Below are 26396 nucleotides of genomic sequence, written 5' to 3'. Positions count from 1 at the left end.
GAATAGATCACATCCTCGGTCCTAAATCAGGACTCAACCGGTATCAAAAGATTGGGATCATTCCCTGCATATTTTCAGACCACAATGCTCTAAAGCTAGAACTCAACCACAAAAGGAAGTTTGGAAAGAACCCAAATACATGGAGACTAAACAGCATCCTTCTAAAGAATGAATGGGTTAGCCGGGAAATTAAAGAAGAATTGAAAAAAATCATGGAAACAAATGATAATGAAAATACAACGGTTCAAAATCTGTGGGACACAACAAAGGCAGTCCTGAGAGGAAAATATATAGCAGTACAAGCCTTTCTCAAGAAACAAGAAAGGTCTCAGGTACACAACCTAACCCTACACCTAAAGGAGCTGGAGAAAGAACAAGAAAGAAACCCTAAGCCCAGCAGGAGAAGAGAAATCATAAAGATCAGAGCAGAAATCAATGAAATAGAAACCAAAAAAACAATAGAACAAATCAACGAAAGTAGGAGCTGGTTCTTTGAAAGAATTAATAAAATTGATAAACCCCTGGCCCGACTTATCAAAAAGAAAAGAGAAAGGACCCAAATAAATAAAATCATGAATGAAAGAGGAGAGATCACAACTAACACCAAAGAAATACAAACTATTATAAGAACATACTATGAGCAACTCTACGGCAATAAATTTGACAATCTGGAAGAAATGGATGCATTCCTAGAAACATATAAACTACCACAACTGAACCAGGAAGAAATAGAAAGCCTGAACAGACCCATAACCAGTAAGGAGATTGAAACAGTCATTAAAAATCTCCAAACAAACAAAAGCCCAGGGCCAGACGGCTTCCCGGGGGAATTCTACCAAACATATAAAGAAGAACTAATTCCTATTCTCCTGAAACTGTTCCAAAAAATAGAAATGGAAGGAAAACTTCCAAACTCATTTTATGAGGCCAGCATCACCTTGATCCCAAAACCAGACAAGGATCCCACCAAAAAAGAGAGCTATAGACCAATATCCTTGATGAACACAGATGCGAAAATACTCAACAAAATACTAGCCAATAGGATTCAACAGTACATTAAAAAGATTATTCACCACGACCAAGTGGGATTTATTCCAGGGCTGCAAGGTTGGTTCAACATCCGCAAATCAGTCAATGTGATACAACACATCAATAAAAGAAAGAACAAGAACCATATGATACTCTCAATAGATGCTGAAAAAGCATTTGACAAAGTACAGCATCCCTTCCTGATCAAAACTCTTCAAAGTGTAGGGATAGAGGGCACATACCTCAATATCATCAAAGCCATCTATGAAAAACCCACCGCAAATATCATTCTCAATGGAGAAAAACTGAAAGCTTTTCCACTAAGGTCAGGAACACGGCAGGGATGTCCATTATCACCACTGCTATTCAACATAGTACTAGAGGTCCTAGCCTCAGCAATCAGACAACAAAAGGAAATTAAAGGCATCCAAATCGGCAAAGAAGAAGTCAAATTATCACTCTTCGCAGATGATATGATACTATATGTGGAAAACCCAAAAGACTCCACTCCAAAACTGCTAGAACTTATACAGGAATTCAGTAAAGTGTCAGGATATAAAATCAATGCACAGAAATCAGTTGCATTTCTCTACACCAACAGCAAGACAGAAGAAAGAGATATTAAGGAGTCAATCCCATTTACAATTGCATCCAAAACCATAAGATACCTAGGAATAAACCTAACCAAAGAGACACAGAATCTATACTCAGAAAACTATAAAGTACTCATGAAAGAAATTGAGGAAGACACAAAGAAATGGAAAAATGTTCCATGCTCCTGGATTGGAAGAATAAATATTGTGAAAATGTCTATGCTACCTAAAGCAATCTACACATTTAATGCAATTCCTATCAAAGTACCATCCATTTTTTTCAAAGAAATGGAACAAATAATGCTAAAATTTATATGGAACCAGAAAAGACCTCGAATAGCCAAAGGGATATTGAAAAAGAAAGCCAACGTTGGTGGCATCACAATTCCGGACTTCAAGCTCTATTACAAAGCTGTCATCATCAAGACAGCATGGTACTGGCACAAAAACAGACACATAGATCAATGGAACAGAATAGAGAGCCCAGAAATAGACCCTCAAATCTATGGTCAACTCATCTTCGACAAAGCAGGAAAGAATGTCCAATGGAAAAAAGACAGCCTCTTCAATAAATGGTGCTGGGAAAATTGGACAGCCACATGCAGAAAAATGAAATTGGACCATTTCCTTACACCACACACAAAAATAGACTCAAAATGGATGAAGGACCTCAATGTGCGAAAGGAATCCATCAAAATCCTTGAGGAGAACACAGGCAGCAACCTCTTCGACCTCTGCCGCAGCAACATCTTCCTAGGAACAACGCAAAAGGCAAGGGAAGCAAGGGAAAAAATGAACTATTGGGATTTCATCAAGATCAAAAGCTTTTGCACAGCAAAGGAAACAGTTAACAAAATCAAAAGACAACTGACAGAATGGGAGAAGATATTTGCAAACGACATATCAGATAAAGGACTAGTGTCCAGAATCTATAAAGAACTTAGCAAACTCAACACCCAAAGAACAAATAATCCAATCAAGAAATGGGCAGAGGACATGAACAGACATTTCTGCAAAGAAGACATCCAGATGGCCAACAGACACATGAAAAAGCGCTCCATATCATTCGGCATCAGGGAAATACAAATCAAAACCACAATGAGATATCACCTCACTCCAGTCAGAATGGCTAAAATAAACAAGTCAGGAAATGACAGATGCTGGCGAGGATGTGGAGAAAGGGGAACCCTCCTACATTGTTGGTGGGAATGCAAGCTGGTGCAGCCACTCTGGAAAACAGCATGGAGGTTCCTCAGAATGTTGAAAATAGAACTGCCCTATGACCCAGCAATTGCACTATTGGGTATTTACCCTAAAGATACAAACGTAGTGATCCAAAGGGGCACATGCACCCGAATGTTTATAGCAGCAATGTCCACAATAGCCAAACTATGGAAAGAACCTAGATGTCCATCAACAGATGAATGGATCAAGAAGATGTGGTATATATACACAATGGAATACTATGCAGCCATCAAAAGAAATGGACATTGGGGAGGGTATGTGCTTTGGTGAGTGCTGTGAAGTGTGTAAACCTGGTGATTCACAGACCTGTACCCCTGGGGATAAAAATATATGTTTATAAAAAATAAAAATTAAAAAAAAAAAAAAAGAAATGAAATCTTGCCATTTGCGACAACATGGATGGAACTAGAGCGAATCATGCTTAGCGAAATAAGTCAAGCAGAGAAAGACAACTATCATATGATCTCCCTGATATGAGGAAGTGGTGATGCAACATGGAGGCTTAAGTGGGTAGGAGAAGAATAAAAGAAACAAGATGGGATTGGGAGGGAGACAAACCATAAGTGACTCTTAATCTCACAAAACAAACTGAGGGTTGCTGGGGGGAGGGGGTTTGGGAGAAGAGGGTGGGATTATAGACATTGGGGAGGGTATGTGCTTTGGTGAGTGCTGTGAAGTGTGTAAACCTGGTGATTCACAGACCTGTACCCCTGGGGATAAAAATATATGTTTATAAAAATAAAGAAACATACTTTGTTATATTATTTTACACTTGGTATTTTGTATTCTGTACACAGAAATGGTTTCCAATTATGTGTAAATGCTTATTGTCTAGGCTAATACCAACAATGAAAAAGTTTTGAATATCTTCATAAAATCCAGATGACAAGTTTGTGGTTATCATCTCCAAAGAGACCTTTGCAAGTGTTTGGAGGGTTCTTTCTTTCCTTTGATCCCTGGAGGCAGACAGGGTCTCCTAGGGAAGGAGGAGGAAATACTGAGGTCTGACACAAGTGGGACTGGCCTTGAAGCACGTGTGTCACACTGTATTCTCTGTTCCCCTGTAAAGTTTTTCTACCCCAAAAGAATTATTTCTCAGTCTTCAGACCTGTGGACCAAAGCATCATTTATGCTATAAGCAGAAATATAGAAACAAAGTAACCGAGAAGATTTTCTAAGAAATACAAATAAAATGAAGTACATGATAACAATATATAATTTACATTAGAAACCGATGGACACATTTGCACATCTCAATTACAGTTAATTTGGAAGTGCAGGTCAATATGGGAAGTTTGCAAAATACAGTTTTCCAATATTCACCCTTCCCCCAACTCCCATAGGTACAGGAAATCTAACAGAATGATATCTATAGACAATGGTAAATTCTGGGTTGAACATTTCTTCAGTGACTTTAGATGTCAACTTCTTTTCCATGTGCACAGAGTGGGCAGGGGTGGGTCCCTTAGCAGCACCTGCCTCTTCAGTACCAGCCTCTTTAGCAGAGTCTCCTAGGGAGCACTGCTTAAAGTAGAAGTCCTACAGTGCATTGGTTTCTTCATTTTCTATGTTTGGCCCTCTACACTGGTAAATGTTATTTTTCCTACGTATGTGACTGGTAAAACTGAGTGACAAAAGAATCACAAACAAAAAGATTTTGGATACTATTCTGCAGTTCATCATGACAAAACCAGAGACTCATTGTATGCAGCCTTGCTGTTACTCCTTGCAGTCCTGTTTTTGGGGCTCATAATCTGGGCCAGCAGCTCCATGGTTTGTGTTCTGCACAGGCACAAGCAGCGTGTCCAACACATTCACAGGACTACTGTCTCCACCAGATACTCTCCTGAATCCAGAGCCACCCAGAGCACCTTTGTGTCTTTTTACTTCCTCTCCTCCATCTTTCAAGTTTGTATTACTCTTATTTATAATCCCAGTTGGTGGCTGGGGAACACCACGGCTATAATCTCTCTGTTTTCCAATTGTCAGCCCCTTTCTGCTCATGAGCAGTGGCCACAGTGTGCCCAGGCTCTGCCTTGCCTGAATAAGGAACACAAAATCCGCTCATCTTATTCAAAAGTATGAGTAAATGTATGCATTTGCACAGCATCCCATCGTTTATTCACTCACCGAGAGTGAGCACCGTAAGTACAATTATGAAACAGGCACATTGCAATAGAGTCTGAACAAGACAGGCTGAGCTTCTGCCCCAGTAATAATAATAATTAATAGCAGCAACTAAAAATGAAAGATTATATAATTATTATGTAAGTATGTCTATCACTTGATAAAAAGAGGCTCTTAATTTCAATACAATAATCTAATGTGTCATTTTTTCCCCTTCATAGAGAATGCTTTGTCCTGGTTAAGGCATCATTTCCTATTCTAAAATCACAGATAAATTCTTTTGTGTTTTCTTAAAAAAACTTCATTATCTGTCCTTAAAATTTGGATCTGCAAATCATTAAGAATTAATTTTTGGGGGGTGCCTGCATGGCTCAGTCAGTTAAGCATCTTCCTTGGGCTCAGGTTATGATCCCAGAGTCCTGGGAGATTGAGCCTCGCATCAGGCTCCCTGCTCAGGTGGGAGTCTGCTTCTCCCACTCCCTTGGCTGTTCCCCCTGCTTGTGCTCGCTCTCTGTCAAGTGAATAAATAATATCCTTTAAGAAAAAGAATTAATTTTTTTGTGTGGTGTGTTTAGAGATCCACTTTTCCCAATGCAGCTAAGACATTTCATTATGAAAATGTTTTATAATACTTTGTTTTCACTTGTTCTCATCTGTCACTGGGGCATCTCATTAATATTACTCCATAGAGCTGATTTTTTCCATGAAGATCCCCTTTAAATTTTCCCATCCTCTCCTGTCTATCACACAAGCAAAGCCCATCTTGGTGTCAAAAATCTTTGGGATGCCTGGATGGCTCAGTTGATTGGGTGGCTGCCTTCGGCTCAGGTCATGATCCCAGCATCCTGGGATTGAGTCCCACAGGGGGCTCCTTGCTCGGCAAGGAGCCTGCTTCTCCCTCTGCCTCTGTCTGCCATTCTGTCTGCCTGCGCTTGCTCTCTCTCCCTCTCTCTCTGACAAATAAATAAAAATAAAATCTTAAAAAAAACCTTCAGTGGCCCTTTTTCCTGAAGCGGTCCTTAAAACCACATTTAGAAAGAGAAGTGCACTCTGCTAGGACACATTTCTCTACAGTCCTCTCAGGATTTTTTTTTTTTTCATGTCTTATATCAGCTCTTTTCCAGAGTCTCTTGTCAAGGATTGTTTTAAGATGGTGATAGTGTCTTTCACTGGACCAAAGGGTAGATTGATTTCCTGACCAGTATAATAAAGGTTATACCTCCTTCTGAGGCAAGGTTGAACCTTTCTGTTTGTGATAAATAATAAAAGTTCTGGGCTGAGTTTCCTCAGCTGTGACATAAATCTGTTCATGCAGCATCTACCCGAGCCCCTTTGCCTCCCCTTGTGGGGTCTGGAGTGGGGAAGGGGCATGTGAACTGAAGTTCTTGCCTCCAGTTGTCAAATGATTAATAAAATCTTTTGTGTCCAATCTAGGAATCTCGTGCATTCTGTCAGCAGCCATGAAACTGGCAAGCTAATTTATTTTGGCTAACATCCTTCACATTTCTTGGCAGTCTTGGTGACAAGGATGGTGCAATAAGGAGGCATGACTCTTTGGAAAGAAAGGGACAAAGTCTCTTTGTTGGTCTGGTTATGGAAAAGAAGGCTCTCTGGGACCAACAGCAAATTCTTTCATCCAGGTGTTAGACCAGGATGGTGGTGAGTAGGGCCTTCCACTGTCTTACTTGTTAATGAAGGCTGCTGTGTGGGGGAGTAGGATTGAAAGAAGCAACCTGAATGTGCTTTGTTCTTTCATCTTACCCTGGCAGAAAGATGAAGGGTCTAGAAGTGGTATTTGTTCTTTTCCTGATGTGGGGGAGGGAGGCACAAGGAGTCCCCACAGCTGATAAAGAGATTTGGGTGAATTAACATTGTAAGTTAATGTGGCTGAGCTGCATGTGGCCAGTAGCCTTTCAGAACCCCCCCCCCCCGCAAAAAAAATGTTCCTTACTAGCACCTTGCTTACAGCACACTGACACTCTCTCCCTCTGGACCTCCTGATGTCTTTGTCAGCCTAAAACCTGAATTCAACTGTTTTAGCCACAAGCTTCAACATGTTTGGCGGAGAGAAGGAACTCAAACTTGTATAGATTTGTTGGATCAGGTGCCATGCCACTGTCTTCCATGGTTGTGGGAAGGGAGGTTAAGTGACAAGGACTATAGGGTCAAGTATGGCTGCAAACAGGCAGGAATAAAGAAACCTCTAAACTAAGCCACAAAGGGGAGATGCAAAGGGGAAGCCAGCTCAGACCTTAAGGTGAAAAGCATTGGAGAATGAAAAGTTGGGGTACCTTCCCTACTGCCCTGGCCATCTCCCACACATCATGTTAGTCTCTTCTGGACCCTTGCATTCTCCAAGATCCTGCTCAAGGAATAACACAATCTTACTACAGCCTCTGACTCATACAGATGTTAAACATTCTCATCTGTGTTCACATGGGGTGGGGGAGGCGGAAAAAGGGACCCAAACCAACTGATAAGGTTTGGGCAGGGTACATAGTGAGAGAATAAAGCTACAGTGATGATGCAGGTGCTAATTCCATACCCTGTTGCTCTTTCTACATCGGAATCTATAGTAGGGATTGATGTAGTAGGGATTGATGTTCTTATACTTCCCTGACCCATAGTGTCAGAGGGGATTATTCCCATCTGCTGAGGTGCAGGTAGAAAAGTTGAAATCATGCCCCATAGGGTTAATGAGGTTGAAACTAGAAGAAAATTTAAATCTTTTTCAGGGAACTGTCTTCCCCTATTCAACCACTGCATCTTTTCAAACCCCACTAACAATCCCACTAGCTGTCTCTTCAGAAGCCAGGAGTTCTGTTCCAGGCCATGACCAAGCAAGACTCTGCATTCCTTACCTTGGGTAATGAGACCATGACCCCATCCAGTTTATACCGGCTCTCAGAGCTTTTCCATAGTCCCTCTTCTTGTCCTAAATAACCTCCTGACATCAGGGGCTGAATTTTGCCTCCTTCTAATGTTAAGTCTCCACCTCAAAGTGAACATGGGATGTGTGTCACATATATATTTGTTCAACATTTATGCTCCATCTTTCCTCATGAACAGTCTTATGCTTCCCTGCCCTTTTCATTGATATGTATATAATCTTAACCCCTATGATTATTAAAAGAAAACAAAATAAAGCTGTTCTTACCCACTTTGGGGAGGTGGATTTGAGGCTTGCCCTCCTGTTTCCTTGTCTGGCTGCCTCTTTTTGTTTGTTTGTTTGTTTTAAGATTTTATTTATTTATTTAACAGAGAGAGAGAGAGAGAGAGATCACAAGTGGTCAGAGAGACAGGAAGAGAGAAAGGGGGAAGAAGTCTTCTGGCTGAGCAGAGAGCCCGATTCTGGGCTCGATCCCAGGACCCTGAGACCTTGACCTGAGCCGAAGGCAGAGGCTTAACCCTCTGCCACCCAGGTGCCCCACTTGGCTGCCTCTTGAATGAACCTTTCCTTATACCCCTGATGTCTCAGTGAGAGGTTTTGCTGTGCATTGGGCAGAGGGGCTCGGATTCAGTTCCAAAGTGTTCAGGAGTCACACTCCACTGCCATTTGCCACCCTGTGGGCAGGTCGGAATCTAGCATGAGTGTCTCTACCCTCTGGTATCCAAATGTTCACTCTATAGATGGTCTGTTTGTTGGCAAGTAACAAGTCTAAGTGTCAGTAGCACTGAGTTGTCCATATTACATTTCTGACACTAGGGATGGCTGATAAAACCTGAAAATAATTAGAGTCCTGTTTTCCAATTAAGGTTTGTTGGAACTATGTGAGCAGACTTACAACACTTGATTCTTCAAGTGATTAAAGAAAACTTGGTGATTTTGTCATTTGGAGCCTCTGGCAAAGGGAGAAAGCCTCCACCTGAAGGCCCCCCTTGGGGTCTTAAACTCAAAACTCCCGTGGCAAAACTAACAGTGATGTGGATTCTAAAAGAGGCTATTCAGTTGCTACAGAGCTCTGATTAAAACTGAAAGCTGACCCACAGAGAACTTGGATCTCCCCAGCCCAATATTTTCATTTTGGGGTAGGTGAACTTAGTAGGTATGGCTTACAACTGTAATTTACACATAGAATGGGATACTTCTACAGTAATAAAAACAAATGAAATTCATTTGTATTCAACAACATGGGATGGTTCCCATGAATCTAATGTTGAGTGAAAGAAGTCAGACACATGGAAATATATACTATTTAGGTATGGATCCTTAAAAAGGAGTCTGAGCACCAAATTCCATCATGGTGGTGGGGAAGGTCCCCCACACCAACAAGACACGAGCAGTGTGTCCTACAACTCAGCAATTCTACTGCCTAGAAACAGCATCAAATTCTATAGGTTAAGGCCTTAGTCCCATAAGACTGCCTTCGTCTCTCCCTTCAGATGCCTGTAGTAAGCCCACATTATCAACCTGTGCTTCTTACTGATGAGCTAAAGATAGGAGGTTCTGATGACCCTCTTTCTTGAATTCAATTAATTTGCTAGAACAGCTCACAGAACTCAGAAAAAGTTTACTTACATTTATTGGTTTATTTGGATATAATACATTTACAAGGAAATCCAACTCTCCCAACTCTCCCAAGCAAATTCTCAGCTATACAAGAAAAGTCAGGAGCTGTGTTCGGTGGACATTTTATGTCCCCTTCCCGTGCCTGAAACAAATCTTGCTGGCTCTAGGGTCTCTGATTCACCAAGTGTCTTCTAAATGTCTGTCCTGGTTCACTGATGGGTCACACGAGCTGACACCTAATGGTGTCCACTGGGTTGTTGTGGCTGTTTGGCTTCAGAGCCAGCCATGCAAACATGAAAGCAGTATAATCATTCCACTCAGAGCTCAGAACTCAGTGTTTTGGGTTGTTGCCCATGTTCTAGCGATTTAGTTTTCCATGTTGGGCACTACAGGCAGTTTGATTAAGGACACCTTCTTTGTGGCTGCAAAATAGAAATAAACCTCAGCTATTGGTCTGTTGTCTGGTAATAACATGGTAAGGACTTTTTCTCTGAGGGTACTGACCACTGTCAAGGTGCTGATCAAGTCTGGTTCTGTGTTGATGTAGAGGCTATCAGTATATGCCAGGGTTGTGGCTGCAGGAGAAAGATGATGTGTTTGTCTCATGGTTTGGGAGGCTCGTGCTCACTCCTCGCAGAATAATTCCATTGCACCTTTGACCTGCCTCTCCAGTTTATTGGTCATGCTTCACCACTGATGACACATTCATATAGGTTGACTCTGGCCACACCATTCTCGCCTTTAAAATGAATCTGCATCACCTTTTAGACTTTCCAGTCCATTTACAACTTGACCTATGTTATGCCTTTTGTCACAAAAACTATTTACTTCCTTTACTTCCTCCTGGCCCAACATGGTAAGGCAATTTGGTGATTGGATGTGACTGTCCTTCAAAAAGGGATTATCATGGGACGCCTGGGTGGCTCAGTTGGTTAAGCGGCTGCCTTCGGCTCGGGTCATGGTCCCAGGGTCCTGGGAACGAGTCCCACATCAGGCTCCTTGCTCAGCAGGGAGCTTGCTTCTCCCTCTGCCTCTCCCTGCCTCTCTGTCTGCCTGTGCTTACTTTCTCTGACAAATAAATAAAAAAGGGATTATAATTTCTCTCAGATGCTTCCAGGAAAAGGATGAGAGGAGTAGTGGGGATTATATGGAACTATGTTCCAAATCTGAATTCCATATCGACCATTCCTTGGCAGAATGTGGCTTTCCTTCCTTAGTGGCCACCCCAGGCCAGCACTGTTTGTATACCTCCAAGTGATAGCCCAGCCCAAATAGGGTTATGAGACACAAATGTAAATCTGGCTACATTTATAGAGAAGAGTTTGTCTCCTTTATACCTGAATCTCTGGGATGAAATGTTTGGGTAGAAATAAGTGATGACTGGGAAAAAAGTGAAACTGTAGATCTTGTAATGGGGCACATTGATTCTTTGCAGGCAAAGGAAAAGCAAAAAACTGGTACCTTTTTTTTAAAAAATATTTTTAAGGAATACCTTAGCCCCAGGACGTATGAGGAGAGAGGGGTGTTAATGATATTTTGTCCTTCTGTATCTCCTCCCCTAGGGCTTCCCTCCAGAAGCAAGTAACCTCCATCCTGCTACAGCATTCCAGCTGTTGCATGAATTTTAAATTTAACTGACTGCTAGCTCTCCCCTCACAGTTAAGCTGAGTATCTCCAGTGAGTGATCTTGGCAGACGTGGCCATAACAGAAGGAAAAATCAGGTGAGTATTTTCTATTTCAGTTTGAGTAATAGTCTGTAAGGGAAGGGGGCTTATCAAGAATCCAGGTGATTGAGTGCTCACATGTGGGAAAGGGGTTCTCCTTGGATAGAATGTATAAACCTAGAAAAATCTCATGAGAACAGGAGATAAATCTTGGTAAATTTATATGTGTGGGAAAAAATTCTAAGTGGAGAATATAGGATTTCAGTTGCCATGATAATAATAACCTAAACTTCCAGTCTCAAGAAAGGACTCTGAATATAAAAATTATTTAGTGGGAAATGACAGAATGGCTACTAAGAATTTGGCAACAGGGGTGATCGTCTCATCACAGATTGTGGTTGGATTCCTGGGGAATTTCTTAATTCTTTTCCACTTTTTTACCACTACATATATCCTTCGGTGGATGCATGTTAAGGTCTATAGATCTGATTCTCAAGCACCTGACTTAGTCAATTCCTTGTTTATTCTTTCTAAAGGAATCCCCCATACAGTGGAGGTTTCGGATTAAAGCACACACACACACACACCCGTTATTTTGGAGGTAAACTTGCTCAGTGTGTTTACAGTTGCAGAAGGGTGTCCATCGGCACCACTGCCTTTTGGGTATCTTCCAGACCATCACGATCGGCCTCAGGAACTCAGAGCAGACAGAGCTTAAAACAAAAACTTCCAAGTTCATTGGCTTTTTGGCCACCCTATGCTAGAAGTTGCAAATGCTGGTGGTAAACATCATAATTCTTATTTATGTGTTTGGCAAAAGCATGGACAAAAATAGGACAGCAAAAACATCACAAAGCAAAAGGATCGGGCATATTGTTCTGGAATAGTTGGTGACAAAACTACAGAGTTGCTACACACAGAATTGCCGTCTTCCCTGAGGCCCCCCGCCCTGCCCAAGTCCAGGCCCTGCCCAAGTCCTGCCCCTGTAACCGCCTCTCTTGTCTGCACATGCGCAGTTGCCTGCAGACGCGGAAGTGAATGGGCTGAGTGACAGAAACGCTCGGGTGAGTGGATTTCGGATGTTCAGTCTCACACCAGTGGTTTGCGGCCTCACAGCCTCCAGTCTTCCATACCCAGGTTCTCTGGAGGTTACAACTGATGTTCTTGCCCGAACTCATGTTCAGGCCAACATGAGTCCCAGCGTCGTCGTGAGACGTTCCAGGCCCGGTAGCTTTGGGGCGCGGCGTCCGTGTCCGCTTTCAGCCCCTGGATTCGTGGAGACGCCATTTCGGGCGCTCCACTGTCCTGCCCTGCCCCCGTCCCGGATGCGGGAAGGTGGGGCTCTATTCTGTGCTGTGGTCCGGGCTGCGGCAGCCGCAGAACATGTGGGCTTCACAGAGGAGCAGTGAGGTGGGAAGAAAAGGGGAGAAACCACTGGCTTGTCTCTGTGTTCACGAGCCCCTCCTGGGCAGCGGGCGGCCGAGGACTGTCTTACTTGTTGAGGTCCTTCCCGTGTGCGTGGTTGTCACAGGAAGGGGGTGTGTGCGTTAGAGGCATTAAGAAGCCTGTGTTCACTCAGGGTCCACTTGTCAAGACTGATCTTATCTGAGAAACAAGTCCAGAGGAAGAGGAAAGGAAGAGGAGGCAGGAATGACTCATGCCCAGGTAAAATTCACATTCTTTTTTTTTTTTTTTTTTAAGATTTTATTTATTTATTTGACAGACAGAGATCACAAGTAGGCAGAGAGGCAGGCAGAGAGAGAGAGGGAAGCAGGCTCCCTGCTGAGCAGAGAGCCCGATGCGGGCCTCGATCCCAGGACCCTGAGATCATGACCTGAGCCGAAGGCAGCAGCTTAACCCACTGAGCCACCCAGGCGCCCAAAATTCACATTCTTGATAGTTTCTTCTGTCTTTCCTAAAATGCTGGTTTTTCTAGATTTGGTAATGTACTGTCAAGGGACCTGCCTAACGTTTGCTCGAACTCACCCCAGCCTTGCCTCCTTACCCCTCATCTCCACTTACATTCCATCTCATCAGGACCTAGAGACAGGAACCTATGAAGAGACCCTGTTGGGGGATCATCAGGGGGAGGGTTTCATACTCAGGTGTGAATCAGAAACTGGGAGTGGGGCTTTGGTGTCAGTGCGGTTGGCAAAGGGGACTGTTTTAGGAGTTGCGTATGAATGCACTGTCAGTTCCATGTAGAGTAGCATCAAGAAGCATTGCATTAAGGGGCCCCAGGGTGGCTCAGTCAGTTAAGCCTCTGCCTTCGGCTCAGGTCATGATCCCAAGATCCTGGGATAGAGTCTGGAATGGGGTTCTTTGCTGTGGGGATAGGGGAGCTGGTTCTCCCCTTCCCTCTGCTGCTCCTTCTGCTTGTGCTCTCTCGCTCTCTCTGTGTCGAATAAATAAATACAATCTTAAAAAAAAGAGGTCCTTCAGCAAAATAAGTCAGGCAGAGAAAGACAAATATATGATTTCCTGGATATTTGCAATTTAAGAAACAAAACAGATGAACATAAGGGAAGGAGGAAAAAGAGGGAAGCAAACCATAAGAGACTCTTAACGGTAGAGAACAAACATAGGGGTGATGGAGAGAGGTAGGTAGGTGATGGGGAGATGGGCTTTAAGGAGAGCACTTGTCCTGTTGCGCTTGGGGTGTTACATGTAAGTGATGAATGGTTAACCTCTGCTCCTGGAAAAAATATTACACTGCACGTAAACTAACTAGAACTTAAGTACAAATTTGAAAAAGAATAAAATGACCTACACATTTATGTGCCATATTAATATGCAGGAAGAGCTGGAAAATAAGACTGAGAAGGGTAAAACCTGTTGTCCCTGATTTTACAAAGCATTTGATGCTAAACAAGTGAATCAGCATGTTTCTAGTTCTAAAATATTAATAATTATTGTATAATTTGTTTTAACAGTTAAGTTCTTTAACATCACTCAAAGCATATCCATCACATGAAGACCCTTGCTCATTAAGGAACTTTTGTGTAGCTGGTGTTTTAGCTAAAAATGTTTCAGCCATTACATTGGAGCAAAAACTTAGTCTTTGTATAACCAATTGTTACTAAAATGTTACATTTCTTTTGTTTTAAACATCACATGCCATATATCCTTGTTTTGAGGTAAAACCCCAAGCAGTGTTGCAGATTTTGGACAAAGAAGTAAACATCTCCTTCCCTGTCATGCCCTCCATCATCACTCACCAACTCTGTAATCACTGTTGCCTGTTCTCTGGAAGATTAAGTGTGTGTCTTTTAAGAATGCATTTACTGGGGTGTCTGGGTGGTTCAGTGGGTTAAAGCCTCTGCCTTAGGCTTGGGTCATGATCCCAGGATTCTGGGATCGAGCCCCATATCAGGCTCTCTGCGCTGCAGGGGGCCTGCTTCCTCCTCTCTCTCTGCCTGCCTTTCTACCTACTTGTGATCTCTGTCTGTCAAATAAATAAATAAAATCTTGAAAAAAAATAGTGGTAACAATAGTAACATACTATGTGTGTACATATAAAATGACATTTTCTGCAGGTCTGTGTTTTTAACTTGGAACTTGTTTTATCTTTTCTCACTTAGGAAACCCGCTATCAATGTACTTTCAACACTATCTGTTACTTACCTGTGTGATTCTCAGGTTCAAGTTTAAATTCCTAACACCTGGTTCAGGTGCCAGTGAAGGAGCAGGAGGCTGGCTGAGGATAAAGCAAAAGCTGGTGCCTTGCACCCCCCCCCTTTGCCCGCTCCCCTCCATATGTGTAGCATTCCTCAGGCACCCCTGACTGCCATAAAATGATAAATAGTTAACTTGCAGAGATCACAGTCCTGCAAGGTAGGAGTCTCCCTTGGTTTGCAAATGTCCTTGAGATTTACAACAAAGAAGTTACCTTATCAATAGCCCTAATGTCACCCTCCCCTCCATGAAAAAACGAAGGAGGTGGAGGTAGAAAGAAAAGTAAAGTTAAATTTCTTCTAAACCTAAATCTCACTAACAAGGATGTTTGATAGGAATGTAACATTCCACCAGGAGACTCCCAATTGTCTTTATGTTAGTGCCTCATTAGAGGGAAAGTGGCCTTGGCTTGATAGTAACCAGGCCTTCAATATCCTGATAGTGCTTTTTTTCGCATGCGTGGGCTAACAGGCCAGTTCTGCTTCTGTAAGATTGCTTTGTCTGCTTTCGCGGGCGGGTCCCCTGACCCAATCCACTGACGCCAAGTATGCCTGTTCAAACTGTCAATCAATCAGCTCAGCCCCACCTGAAACTTGTTTGTATTTGTCTATAAAAACCCTGCACCAACCCAGCTCTGGACCTCTCGGCGTTATCGGCAACGAGTGGCGCAGAGGTCCAGGTTCGAACCTGCAATAAACGACCCTTGCTGCTTGGCTTTGACTCACGTCTCTGGTGGTCTTTTAAGGTGGGGGTAATATTCAGTTGGCATTTCACCAGCTTTGCCATTTCTTAGTTATCTGACCCAAGGCTAGTTTCTTAGAGTTTCTGTGACAGTTGCTTTTTCTATAAAGTGGACACAGATATTTCCCTAATGTTATTAAACAAAATAATACCCATTTGAGTAATGTTTAGTACATCATAAGTGTTTAAAAAACTTTTGTTTCTGCCATTATAATCATCATCATCACGTTCTTGCATTTTAAACTTTCTTAAAAGGCACTGTGAACTTTGTAATCTTTAAAGACACTACTCATCGGATGCGGAAGAAGGGGAAACCTCCTACACTGTTGGTAGGAATGCAAACTGGTGTAGCCATTCTGGAAAACAGTATGGAGGTTCCTCAAAAAGTTGAAAATAGATCTACCCTATGATCCAGCAATTGCACTACTGGGTATTTACCCTAAAGATACAAATATAGTGATCCAAAGGGGCACATGCACCCGAATGTTTATAGCAGCAAGGTCCACAATAGCCAAACTATGGAAAGAGAGTAGATGTCCATCAACAGATGAATGGATAAAGAAGATGTGGTATATATATACAATGGAATACTATGCAGCCATCAAAAGAAATGGAATCTTGCCATTTGCAACAACATGGATGGAACTAGAGGGTATTAGGCTGAGCGAAATAAATCAATCAGAGAAAGACAATTATCATATGATCTCCCTGATATCTGGAAGTTGAGAGGCAGAGTGGGAGGTTTGGGGGGTAGGGAAGGAAAAAATGAAACAAGATGGGATCGGGAGGGAGACAAACCATAAGAGTCTCTTAATCTCACAAAACAAACTGAGGGTTGCTGGGGGTTAGGGATAGGGTGGTTGGGTGATGGACATTGGGGAGAGTGTGTGCTATGGTGAGTGCTGTGAAATGTGTAAGCCTGATGATTCACAGACCTGTACCCCTGGGGCAAATAATACATTATATGTTAATAAAAGTAATTTTTAAAAGACACTACTCATAGTGTAGCTCCTCAAAGAAACAACTGGTGTGTCAAATGTGCTATCTAGCCCTTCTATGTAGTCCATATTGTGATACATTTTATCTGTATATTTTGCTGTTTACAAAATTGTGGACTGCACAATGATTTTGTGGCTTTATGTCCTCTGGTGGAGAAGTACAATAACACAAAATTATCCTACACTGAGTTGTCACTACAGCCAAATCAGTCTTTATACTTCTCTCCTATAATTTGTGTGAAGATAAGAACTCTCCCCATGGTCTCTTAGTGTAATGTGTTTTCATTACAGGTGCTGTTGACCTTCAGGGATGTGGTCATAGAATTCTCTCTGGAGGAGTGGGAGTGCCTGGACCCTGCTCAGAGGGCCTTGTACAAGGATGTGATGTTGGAGAACTATAGGAATCTGGTCTCCTCGGTGAGGATAATGTCCCTCTAGATGTCGAGATCTGCCCTAGTGACTTTCTTGTGGGGCCCCTGCCCTGCTAGCCTGGGACTGATGCTATATCGACTCTGAATTGAAAGCTTCATGAGAAGGCACCTGGACGTTCATCTCCTCCTTTCTTCAGATGATCTGCCCACTCCTCACTAGATCAGTGTTGCTTTTACCACTTGAGTAATCATAAAACCTTGTAGCAAAATTTTAAAATATTGGATTCCCTGGTTTTACTCCTGTGCGTTTGAGTCAGTAATTCTCAGAAGAGAGCTAGATGTCTATAAAGGTAAAATATTTCCTAAGCCAGTCAGTGAACAAAATCAGTGTAGACCCATCTGTAACATCTTCTGTCCTCAGCTGAACAAGGGGCTGGGATTATGTTCTAGTAAAGCTCCAGCACATAGTTCTCCTTTCTTATAAGCAGAACTCTCTGACCCAAATAGTATCTCTATTTTGGAGCAAGGGACAGAGTGAAGGGCTGTGGAGGGCAAGCTGAAAATAGTGAAAAAAACCAAGTGGGTGGGACTATACCGAAGATGCGAACACTGGTAGCAGCTGAGGTGGCCAGAGATGCAACTGCTTCATTAAATATTGTTTGGGAAACTTTCCTCAAAGAGGAGAGGTCTGTGAGAAAAGAAAAGTACTTGTGAGCCCTCAAAGGAACTCTCCCCCATTTCTCTGTTCTGCAGACATGACATTCCAGCTGATACAGAGACTATGGCAGTCTTTATCATGACCTGTGACACTCTTACCTGGCTGCTGTGACCTTTTTGGTCCCTTGGCTTTGAGAGGGATGAGAAGGGCTGTTTCATAGGGGTCCTCTTTTTCTCTGGTCTCTCCCTCCATACTTGATGCCAGCTGATTCCATCTGATCTGTCAGTTCCTCCATAGATCTGACTCCAGGACCTGTCCAGGTCTCATCCTCTGTTCCTATGTTTCAGAGATAAGAAAACATTGGCTGTTCCTCCATGGCACTTGGGGCCCCAAGGCTGCATGGGACTGTCTCAGGGCTTCCTGGTCATTTTGTCAGGCCTGCTCTTGCCACACATCAAGAGTATAACCAGGCAATATGGTGGGTTCTGAGATGATTTGTCAGCAGTACTATGCAGACAGTAGACAGAAATTCTCTTTGAAACCCAGTCCTACATGGGGAGCATCTCTTGTCTTCTCAAAGACTCTGCAAAATCGAACTCCCTTGGTCTACATCTCTTATCTTGCCTTATTCTCCTTCCTGCACTCTGCCTGGGCTAGTAATGCAGACAATACTTGGCTTGTCCAGATTTTGTATTTTCTTAAGTCTGTGCAGTTTGGCTTGTGAAACATGTTTTCCTAGGTTCTGGAATAATCCTCTTTTTCTGCTCTGATAACCCACTTTTAGATGATGGACAACTTCTGGTGGACTTATCCACAGAGGGGTTTTATTGGGTAACAACATTTTTGAAGAAGAACATTTTGATTACTGTATTACAGTGCTGTCCTGCCACTTACAGAAGTGCCCAGTTAAGCCACTGAATGGGGTGGTCAGCAAGTCCTAGGGAGGCTGAGATAGGAAGTATCAGGGAAGTCTGACTGATGAGTGATTGTAGTTCTCTTTCTGTTCCTTTAGAGTGTCACAGAGTCTCTCAAAGACAGTGTGGCAGTGTTGATCAAATAGCTAATGATCATTCCCTTTGAGCCAGCAATCATAGATGTACAAACTTATCCCAAGGAGGACATATATTTTAAAATATATACTACATTACATTGTATGTTAATTTAAATATATATATATATATATATATATAATCTCAAGATTTGCTTCTTGAGTGCTGAGGGTTATGGCTCAACAGCAGTTTCCCCCAAACCTACTCAAATTCCTGAACTTTATGAAAAAATTGTCTTCCCTTTATTTCTATTTCACCTGACTTACCTATTACTAAAATACCTTCTTCTCAAGTTGGTTGGATTTGTAAAATTGGACATCTTGAGAAAAAATTTTTTTATTGAATTACTATATTCATGCCAGAAATCATTAAATTGATTTGCCATAATTTTTATATAGGATACCTTGCTTTTTCTGTAGTATATTTTAAGTTTTCTAAATATAATTTCTTGGATTTTATTTGAATTTTACTGATTTTCATATTTTGGTACAAAATGTTTTATTCTGGGGCGCCTGGGTGGCTCAGTGGGTTAAAGCCTCTGCCTTCGGCTCAGGTCATGATCCCAGGGTCCTGGGATTGAGCCCCACATTGGGCTCTCTGCTCAATGGAAAGCCTGCTTCCCTCTATCCCTCTGCCTGCCTCTCTGCATACTTGTGATCTATGTCTGTCAAATAAATAAAATCTTTTTAAGAAAGATTTATTTATTTGAAAGAGAAAGAGGATGAGAGAGCATGAGCAGGAGGGGCAGAGGGAGAGGGAGAATCTCAAGAAGTCTCTGCACTGAGCATGGAGTCCAACATGGGGCTCAGTCCCAGGACCCTGTGATCATGACCAGAGCCAAAACCAAGAGTGTGATGCTTAACCAGCTGTGCCCCCCCGGGCACCCAAAGAAGCACTATGGTTTTTATATAACAAGGAAACTCAGTCTCAAAAAGGTTAGCATGCCAAATTGGTAAATTTCTATTTATAAAACATATTAAGTAAGTAATAATTTGGTTGGTATGTTCCTTTTAGCTAATCTATCCACATCTCCTCCAAAGTTCAGACCTTGACAAAACCTGCTAACTCTGTCGTCCCCACCACGGGACTCACCATCTTGCACACATGTCACTCTCCATTGTTGAATTTTGACACACTTTCATGGCATCTGCCTGTGTAGAGTGAGTTCATCCATTCTGCCCTTGATGCCAATGTCCAGAATTTTGCTTTTGATGCCTTCTAAGAACATTTTTGTACATGTCTATATGTAGGGCTCTCTTGAGTAAATGCTTATAAATAGAAAGCAATGGATATTCCTTTTGAGAAATTTCAGGGCAAATATTAGAATAGAGCTAAACCTGAATTCCTTCCACTGTATCATGCTAATTGCCTTCTTCATCTCTTCCATTCTCCCCCGTTCATTGATCTCCCCTGTTCATTGATTCATGGATCTGGATGAGGAACACTATTTTTTCCTTAGCAGATTAATTTTGAGCCCCTGGACACCCAAGTCTCCTCAGCGTTCCCTGTCCTTACCCATTCCACATTGTATAAAGATCCCTACTCTCCCAGAGGACAGCTAGTTCAGCATAGCAACATGCCTGGTCACTGTTTGAATCAACACATTCAGGAAGTGATGATTGAGATGCTCTTATCCAGGTGGGATGAGTCAGTAACAGTATTAGTAATACAACTCAATTCCTGTGCCTTTCTTGAAGCTTTTCCCTGTATACTGGTGGGGTTTGCTATGGCCTTGTGCTCACTTCCTGAGTGGGCAGTAATAAACTGTTTAGTGCTCAAGGACATGTGGTCTGAGCCTGCAGGCCTAGATTCAGATTTTAGCTTTCACATTTTTTTTCCCTGTGTGAATTAGTGTTGGATACATAAACATGATGGGCCTGTTTTTTTTTAAAAATTATTTTATTTTTATTTATAAATTTTTATAAATAATAGTTTTATTTATTTATTTATTTGTGTGTGTGAGAAAGAGAGAGAGAGCGAGAAAGAGAGAGCACAGAAGCAGGTAGAGTGGCAGGCAGAGGCAGAGAGAGAAGCAGGCTCCCTGTGGGGCAAGGAGCCTGATGCAGGACTCAATCCCAGGATGCTGGGATCATGACCTGAGCTGAAGGCAGCAGCTTAACTAACTGGGCCACCCAGGCATCCCCAGTCCTGTTGTTTTAATCTGAAATACTATGATAACGTATCTCGAAAATATTTTAAATATGTTCATGCTGTTAGAAAGAAAGATTTTGAATGTTGTATAACATACAGCAAGGACTGGAAATTTACCTTTTTTTCCTAATATTTCTTGACCTCCTCCTGTGTTTAATATGTAATTGGCCTTTGCCCACAGTATATTGTATTTGTATTCATTTTGTGATTTGTTTCATCTCAGTGTTTTCTGCCTTAGTAAAATTTCAAAGCACATACTTTGCAGTACATGTATTCTGTGACTACAGAATCACATTATTAAAGGCTGCTTCACAGTTTGGAAATAGCTCTGTTGATTGGTAGTTAACTGCAGGTATGAAATCATAATTCTGAATTCTGATTGCCTTCCCAAATTCTTCATCTTAAAATATTATGTATTTACCTGCACCAGATATTTAAAAAGTCAGTGGTTATTTTTTTTTAAGATTTTATTTATTTATTTGACAGAGATGATGAATAGGCAGAGAGGCAGGCAGAGATGGGGAGACAGGCTCCCTGCCGAGCAGAGAGCCTGGTGTGGGGCTTGATCCCATGACCCTGGGATCATGACCCAAGCTAAAGGCAGAGGCTTTTAACGGACTGAGCCACCCAGGCACCCCAAGTCAGTGGTTCTTAACATAGGTTTCAATGTTCATATTATGTATTCCTTCTGGAGTAGGAGCTCTGTACTTTGTTTTGAAGAAAGAAGTCTTTAAAATGCCACAGATTATAATGGTTTTTAATTGTTTTGGCTTCTTATTTATCTTCTGGATTTACTGGGGATTTCTAAAATGTTTATTCATTTTATTATGATTTATAGATAATTGTTTTTAAATATCTTTTGTGTATTATGACTGTCATGCACCAATGGTTAATGTTGTGAAATGCCTATTCTGCATGAATATAGAGGGTTTTATTATAGAACTTCAGAACAGTATTTTGTTATTCTTACAATGGTGTTTTATCAAGTTCTTCTCATTTTCTCAGTGCTATTTTTATTTTGTAATTGTGAATTGCCATTTTTTGTTAGATAGGTTGTTAAGATAGTATTTACCATTTTGATCTATAGTCCTCTGCTTTATTGTACCTATATAATTAGGTATGTGTATACGCATTAATATAATATTGCTTTCCTTCAAATATGAAACACCCTAATGTCCATGCCAATTGGTGAATTCTTTGGGGGTGGCAACAGAAAGATATCACTTTGTTTAGGGCTTATGTAAATACTCTGAGTGGTTTGCTCATAGGGTGTTAGAACTGGGCTTTCCTGAAAATAATTTTATCTATGTGTAAACACAGATGTGTAAATAAACACCCTTTGTTTATTGAGGAATCCAATTCCCTTTATTCCTAAATATTTGTGTACTGTGGTTGAGAAGTTTTATAACTATATCAGCATTACTTTTGGCCTAATATTATGTTTTCAAGGTAAAATATTCACTTTATAACTCTATTAATAGGGAATCTATGGTTCTTTATATCTTTCAGATATCGCTATTAGAAGTATGATTAAGGAATTATCACCAAAAGAGGGTATTAACAAAGAGGAATTATTCCAGACATTGATGTTGGAAAGACACAAAAGAAATGACATCAAGGATTTTGGGTTTCAGAGAAGTTCTGAAAAATATGCATGCGTTTGAAAGTCAGTATACATATGATGGAACAAATTACAAAGAAGTAACCACAGCCCATACCAAAATTTCAGTGGCAGAAGAGATTAGCACTACACCAAACCCTGGAATGATTTCCCTCTAAAGCATAATGTTTCTGTAAGAAAAAGAACTTATCAATATTACAAGCATGAAAAATCATATAAAAGTATTTGTTAAAACAAAAAAATAACATAACATGTGCAGGAAATAAGTATATAAAATGTTTTGAAAATGGGATTGGATTAATAAAGTTTCAGTCACATCTGGCTGACTTCCAGAAGTTTCAAACTGAAGAGAAAATTTATGAATGTAATCAAGTTGAGGATTTGATCAACAGTAGTTTTGCTTTACCACTTCAAAGAATTCCTACTAGCATTGATATGAATATTTGTAATAAGTCTGGGAAACTTTTTATACTTCCTTCATTACTTATACATCAAAAAACACCTATTAGTGAAAAGCCTTACAAATGTAATGATTGTAGGAAGGCCTTTAGAGAAAGCTCAGACCTCACTAGTCATGAGAGAATTCATTTTGGGCAGAGGGCTTACAAATGTAATGAGTGTAGCAAAGCCCTTTCCCAATTTGCAAAACTGACTAGGCATCAGAGAATCCATACCAGTGAAAAACCATATAAGTGTAATATATGTGGCAAGGGCTGTAGGCAAAATTTAAATCTTGCACGGCATCAGAAAATTCATACTGGAGAGAAACCTTACAAATGTAATGAGTGTGGCAAAGTCTTTTCTGAGGATTCAAGCCTTACTTGATATAGGAGAATTCATACTGGAGAGAAACCTTATAAATGTAATCCATGTGGGAAGACTTTTAGAGGAAGCTCAAATCTCACCAATCATTCTGGGCAGAGACCTTACAAATGTAATCAGTTTGACAAATCCTTTAACCGGATCTCACACTCACTAGACACCAGAGAATCCATACTGGAGAGAAACCATATAAATATAATACATGTGACAAGGTCTGTAGTCAACATTCAAATCTTATAATTCATCAGAGAGTTCATACTGGAAAGAAACCTTACAAATGTAATGAGTGTGGCAAAGCCTTTATGGAGCATTCAAACCTTACTCAACATAAGAGAATTCATAGTGGAGAAAAGCCTTATAAATGTAAGGAATGTGGACCAGTCCTCTAACTTTGTCAAACATCAGATAATTCATACTGGAGAGAAGGCTTATAAGTGTAATGAGTGTGGCAAAGCCTTTAATGTGTGTTTAAGCCTTACCTGACATCAAAGAATCCATACTGGGGAGAAGCCTTACAAATGTAACGAATGTGACAAGGCAAATCTTACTAGACATCAGAAAATGCATACTGAAAAGAAACATTGTAAACCTAATATATGTGGAAATGCTTTTTTTAAAGATTTTATTCATTCATTTGACAGACAGAGATCACAAGTAGGCAGAGAGGGAGGAAGCAGGCTCTCCACTGAGCAGAGAGCCCAATGTGGGGCTCGATCCCAGGACCCTGAGATCATGACCTGAGCCGAAGGCAGAGGCTTTAACCCACTGAGCCACCCAGGCGCCCCTGTGGAAATGCTTTTATCCAAAGAGCAAGCACTGGGGATTCCCAGAGAATTTGTGGTGAAGAGAACCTCACAAATGTCAATGTGTGTAGCAAAACCTTTAATGTGTTTTTAAGACTTACTCAACATCAAAGAATCCATACTGAACAGAAACCATATAAAAGTCATGTATTTGGCAAAGCCTGTAACCAGGGCTCACAGTTAAGTAGACACCAGAATATGCATCTTTGAAAGAAACCACAAAAATGTAATGGGTATGGCCAGGCTTTTATGCAAAGATCAAACATATATAATATCTCCTACTGGAGAGAAATCTTATAAATGTAATGAATGTGTTAAATTTTTATCAGATGTTCAAATGTTTACTTTAGGGGTCATGAGAGAATTCGCATCAGAGAGAAAACATACAAATGTATCGAAAGTGGCAAGACCCTTAGACAATGATCTAATCTCAAGATTTACCAAAGAATTTATATTGTAGAGAAGCCTTAAAACTGTAATGAATGTGATAAGTTGTTTAACCATTTCTCACAATTGGCTACATATAATTCATAGTAGAGAAAATGGTCTCTTAAGTTCTTCTGAAAGATTATTCAATTTAATTCTAAATAAAGTTAATAATTGATAATTGATTAAAAATCAATAATACCTATAATGGCTGTTAAAGTTAAAAGGATGCCTGTGGAAAAGCCCTCTACCTTCATTTTATTAAATAGTTTATTTCAGGTTTCTTGAAAAGGCCAAATTACTATCAGTGATTTCCATCCTGAGGTTTGAATTCTGCTGATATTATACTTTAATTATAATCTTTTCATGTCACCACAAAGACCTCTTGGAAGGGTTTAATAAGATAAAAGGGCGGACTTCATTAGGTGATGCTCATTCATGTCCAGAATTTACTGGAAGAACAAGAACACTGAAATTATAATCCAAAATAATATAAATTTGAGTGACAGCATGAGTGGCATATAATAGATGTAAAACTACTATCTAAGTCATGATTAATATGTTAAGGACCCTCTTGTCCAGATTTGTTGGAATGGGTCTCTTATGGTGGAGCTGAGGAGAGGGTACTGAATGTGGCCTAAACTTTCTACCAGTGCCAAATAAAAAGTTCACAGCCTTTCTCATCAGCCTATATAGGTTTGAGGTAGAATGGGAGGAAGGGTGGGAGACTTAAAAGTTGTTAATAATCAAATTTTTAAAAATGAAGTTAGATGGGGCATCTGGGTGGCTCAGTGGGTTAAAGCCTCTGCCTTCAGCTTGGGTCATGGTCCCAGGGTTCCGGGATTGAGCCCTGCATCAGGCACTCTGCTCAGCAGGGAATCTGCTTCTCCCCCTGCCCTCTCTCTGCCTGTCTCTCTGTCTACTTGTGATCTTTGTCTGTCAAATAAATAAATAAAATCTTTTTTAAAAATTAAGTTAGAATAACTCAACACTGAACGTTTACTTTTGAAGTGTCTCACTCCTTGGTTGGGAAAGACCATTTTTCCTGATGCTAATACCTTTGCTGCTGCACAGGTAGGATTCTTTATACAATATGTTATGGGAAGTGTGAAATACTGTTTAGATAAATTGTGATATTTTTGTGGTAGTTTCATGAAAATTGATGTGTAGAAGTTTTATCAGACAATAAATAATGATTTAATGATTTTACTAAGAAAGAAATTTTTCAAAGGCTAGAAAAATCTAAATTTGAGAATACATCAACAAGCCTTATGGTTTATGGTTCTTTTTCAACTGTCTTAGAAATTCACTTTAATTTTATTATAAAAATTTTCCTTACCACTTTTCCCTCGACACCTTTTAAACTAATTTATATATTTTATTTACATTTCATCCCTTTAGTAAAAAAAAAAAAATTGGAGGCTGTATGACAAAAGGGTTGTTTTGAAACTTGTACAACATAAAAATGAGAGGTTCAAAGGAAGTGCTTTATGAGTGTACAGAAAGAGGGTCCTTCATTTCTTTAGTTCAGTAATAACTGCAGTGATGCAAGATGAACTGACAGACATCTTGAAATGTGAAGGCAGGAGACCTAAGTGCTTCCAGTTACACCGGAATTTTGGTTTAAAATGTGCTCATTTCACCTCAAAATATGTAAAATCACGGGGCACCTGGGTGGCTCAGTGGATTAAAGCCTCTGCCTTCGGCTCGGGTCATGATTCTGGGGTCCTGGGATCGAGCCCCCCATTGGGCTCCCTGCTCATTGGAAAGCCTGCTTCCTCCTCCTCCTCTCTCTCTCTCTCTCTCTCTCTCTCTCTGCCTGCCTCTCTGCCTACTCGTGATCTCTGTCTGTCAAAAAAAAAAAAAGTCATCCAATTCTAAAAATGTATTCTTCTATGAGGATTTATATCCT

At 40.9% G+C, this 26396-nt stretch overlaps 2 protein-coding genes and 1 long non-coding RNA gene across 3 annotated transcripts in view; 2 read left to right on the top strand and 1 right to left on the bottom strand.

The window, feature by feature from the left end:
- The window catches only part of LOC309852832, a 642903-nt gene that overhangs the window by 544241 nt on the left and 72266 nt on the right, over positions 1-26396 (bottom strand). The window lies entirely within an intron of this gene.
- On the top strand, positions 4230-4911 carry LOC309853930 (vomeronasal type-1 receptor 2-like; the record flags this gene model as incomplete). Its single annotated transcript, XM_082712531.1, is given in 5 exon segments — positions 4230-4248; positions 4402-4487; positions 4489-4513; positions 4516-4640; positions 4846-4911. Coding segments are annotated over 5 exon segments (321 nt in total).
- LOC309852819 (zinc finger protein 679-like) lies at positions 12176-24467 on the top strand. The gene is made up of 4 exons (XM_082710152.1): positions 12176-12233; positions 12749-12834; positions 16875-17000; positions 22322-24467. Exons 2-4 carry the CDS (start codon positions 12820-12822, stop codon positions 22340-22342), a joined length of 162 nt encoding a protein of 53 aa, XP_082566278.1. The 5' UTR covers positions 12176-12233; positions 12749-12819; the 3' UTR covers positions 22343-24467.

Source organism: Mustela nivalis (genome assembly GCF_964662115.1).
Source record: "Mustela nivalis genome assembly, chromosome: 18".
In the NCBI taxonomy this organism is placed as follows: Eukaryota; Metazoa; Chordata; class Mammalia; order Carnivora; family Mustelidae; genus Mustela; species Mustela nivalis.
Note: the sequence above shows the minus strand (reverse complement) of the source record. Positions and strands in the feature narration are given on the sequence as shown.

What these genes read in the sequence shown, in the direction of transcription:
- LOC309852819 (XM_082710152.1), top strand. An exon ending in ATAGGAATCTGGTCTCCTCG is followed by an intron (nt 17,001 to 22,321) that starts GTGAGGATAATG and finishes TATATCTTTCAG; the next exon opens with ATATCGCTATTAGAAGTATG.